Source organism: Etheostoma spectabile, chromosome 13 (genome assembly GCF_008692095.1).
Source record: "Etheostoma spectabile isolate EspeVRDwgs_2016 chromosome 13, UIUC_Espe_1.0, whole genome shotgun sequence".
Taxonomy (NCBI): Eukaryota; Metazoa; Chordata; class Actinopteri; order Perciformes; family Percidae; genus Etheostoma; species Etheostoma spectabile.
In genome coordinates this window covers 2796140-2799502 of record NC_045745.1, presented here as the reverse complement: position 1 = coordinate 2799502, position 3363 = coordinate 2796140, and the positions used below count along the sequence as shown (strand labels likewise).

Sequence of the window (3363 nt, the reverse complement as noted above, 5' to 3'; positions counted from 1 at the left end):
GTGTTGTGTTTTTGAGAACTATGGACTGACTCAGCATTTGACAAAGCCCACGCACAATAAGGGGCACACTCTTGACTTGATTTTCTCCATGGGTCTGAACATCTCTAAGGTTGTGGTGACTGACGTTGCTCTCTCTGATCATTCCTGTGTTTTCTTTAACGGCACTATCTCTGTGCCCAAAAGTGTCCAAACAAAGATAATCAGAAAACGGTATATTACTGAAAACACCAGTGAAACATTTATTCAGCTTTTCTCCTCCACACCTGCCCTCTCTGGGCTCTCAGTGACTGAGCTTGTAGATCATTTCAACTGATCACTGATCAGGACTGATCAGCGCTTCCCTGTTCTCGGCGTATTCCAGCATATTCCATAAGGTGTCTTTGTCTCCTCAAACTAGCTGACATGAAAGAACATATAAAAGTTCTCCCTTGGTTTTTCTCTTTCAGATGCCAGGGTTAGATGACCAAGGCAACATTTATTTTCGTTTCTTGTTAACAACCTCTACTTCATCTGTTTACTATAATATTACAGCCATGTGTAGCCAATAGCACCAACTTCTGACCAAACTAAGCTAACCGAGTTTATTCGCTCCAAAACCAACCACCTAAGTTAATTTGGTCAACACACTCACTCACTCACTCACTCACGAATTGTCCTTGCTTCCCCATCAAGGAAAAGGAGAAGCTGTATGTGGAGTTGAAGCACATTCTGGCCCGGCAGCCCGGTCCAGAGGCAGCTGAGCAGCTCCAGCAGTGCCAGTGGACCATCAGAGAGAGAACCAAAAAGCTCAAGGTTGGTTTTTTTGTTGTTGTATCCCACACATCAGGTTTGGTTATTTTAATCTGTTTTAATCTAGAATCTGTTTTTCTAAGTCAACTATCTCTTTCTCTGTCCCTCGCAAGCCTGTCCTTTAAAAAAATTGACTGTACAATACGTATTTGTCAATCATTCTGATAAAGTTTTGTTCAACAAAGGCCTTCCTCAGGTGTAAGCCTCAATACGTATTGATTTAATGAAGGCTTTTCATGAAATGTTGGAGGGTGGAATGATTTTAATTGTGAAGAACAAGTTGCCTAAATAAAGTATGTGCTGTATCTGTGTACACTTTGATATAAAGACCTGTCAGTTGATACTGTGTCAGACTGTTCATTCAGTGACAAGTCAACTCACTACGTAAAAGTCCATGTGTATCTAAAAACGTACGTATTTTATCAATAACACACACATTAGCATAACAGATTCAGCATCTGATTTCAAGAAAAACATGGAACCTGTTTGCTTCTCTGCGTTCTATGACTAAATGATGTTATTTTTGTGTGATTCCTCAGGTGTTGATAGCAGAGCTGAGAATGCTCGACTCCAAGATGAATGAGTACAAAAGTGAGAACCAACGATTAGCTAATGAGCTAGCAAACATTAAGAAGAAGTACCTCAGCGAGAAAAAGCTTCACAGGTGAGGTTGATCTGTTCTCTACTTTACATCTTAACATCAATAATTATAATAGCTTGGATTTTTATACTACTTTTTTTAATGACTCAAGGTTTTACATAAAGGCAGAACAAGTAACAGAACATACAAAAGAAAGATTCATCTTTATTTTAACACAGACTATTATTACAGAGTAAATTACCCCATTTCAATTCAATTGTATTTATAGTATCAAATCACAACAAAAGTTATCTCAAGTAACTTTTTACAGATAGAGTAGGACTAGACCACATTCTATAATTATTATATATTGGATGTATATTTTATTTTAATTTTCCACTCCAATGATCGGCTTTTACTTCATTTTACCCCTTCTATTAGTTAATTTAAGGCTTAGATAAATTACTTATTTGTATCTTCTTGTGTTTGTCTTACCTGATTGTTTTTTTTAAATCTAAAATGTTATTGTTATTATTATTATAATGTAATTCGCTGACTTGCATGCTGTGTACTTGGTCCAATTAAAAATAAGGGTCTCTCTGACTGGGACCCGAATTTTAAATAAAGATTTGAAATGAAATGAAATATTGAGTTGTTAAAAGAAATCATCATTTATTTTATGCAGGGAACCATTTATTGATGCTTTAATTTTGTGTCTCATCAGTGAGCAGAGGACCAAGACCAAGGTGGAGCAGCTGGAACCCCTGCCCCAGCTCAGCAGCAAACCTCATTTCACTGGGGGTGGCTTCAAGATCGACAACCCTGTGAGAAGATAATGGCCTTTATAAGGGAATATTTTAGAAGCCTATTACCACATCACATGACATTATGATTTCAAACACTGTGCATTTCACTATGTATCATCTTCTCTGAAAAAAGACTTTTACAATGTAGATGCGTAGTATTTAATTATGACCACAATGCAGATTTTGTAATAACACAGAAATGCTGCTAATTTCCATTGGGCAATCAGGAAGGAAATAGCTTTCACTCTATAATACATCCTGTTCTAGGATACATTTATATATGTATGTATATATATATATATATATATATATATATATATATATATACTGTATATATAAATCTTGAACAACACATCAAGTCCCTATTATGTCTTATGTCTTTCTAGCTTTGTACATTTTCAAAATAAGAATCTTTCACTATGTTTAGCAACCATGTTATTCATAATTTTCTCTCATGCTGAGTAGATTACAGTTACTCTACATCACAATCCATGAGAGGTCAAGCAAAGAAACTGCAAACCATGTTTTTATCAGAATCTGAGTCTGGTTGATTGCCAAGTACAGTAGGTTCCTTGAGGCACCTTACCATAAAAAAAATGTATTCAGCACATTGAGCTGTTAGAAAATGTATCCAGCTACATGAAATATAACCATAAAATGACATGACATAAAAAAGTATGGTTCTAGGTTCCCTCCCAACAAATCCCACATGACTTTCAATATGCAGAGAGGAGTCACCATGGGAGACACGTACTGTATGCACTGTCTCATGCCCAGTATTCTGACCCAGTCAACTACTGAGACTGGTGAAAGAGTAAAGACAAGGTTTTATGCTGCGGTTTCCTTCTTGACTCTCACCACTGATCGATTGTGAATTATATGTTGAATTGTTGCTGAGAATAGCAGTTCAGAGGCTGAAGGTTCCATTCATTATGTTTGACACCATGCTGACTAGAGTGCCTTGCTGTTGTCGCTCATTTTAACCTTCCTCCTTTAGACGTTTGGTTGGGCAGGCTGGCCACTTATCTGTTTTCAGTTGTATAGGGAAGTTTGTTTCTCTGTTTTCATCAACTTGTAAAGCACTTTAAGAGGATCAGTGAGGTGCTCTGTGAATAAACTTTCCTTTTTAAACACCCAGGGTATTCAAAATGTTGTTTGTTATAATGAAATCCATACAGTCTAAACCGC

The 3363-nt window shown here is 36.8% G+C and overlaps 1 protein-coding gene across 1 annotated transcript in view; it reads left to right on the top strand.

The window, feature by feature from the left end:
- cfap58 (cilia and flagella associated protein 58) overlaps window positions 1–2451 on the top strand; it is a 16081-nt gene extending 13630 nt beyond the window's left edge. The window contains exons 16-18 of the mRNA XM_032534534.1: window positions 673–792; window positions 1329–1453; window positions 2094–2451. Of these exons, the coding sequence (XP_032390425.1) occupies window positions 673–792; window positions 1329–1453; window positions 2094–2205 (357 nt within the window). The 3' untranslated portion in view covers window positions 2206–2451. The remainder of the gene's footprint in view (window positions 1–672; window positions 793–1328; window positions 1454–2093) is intronic.
- The last annotated feature ends 912 nt before the right edge of the window (window positions 2452–3363 follow it).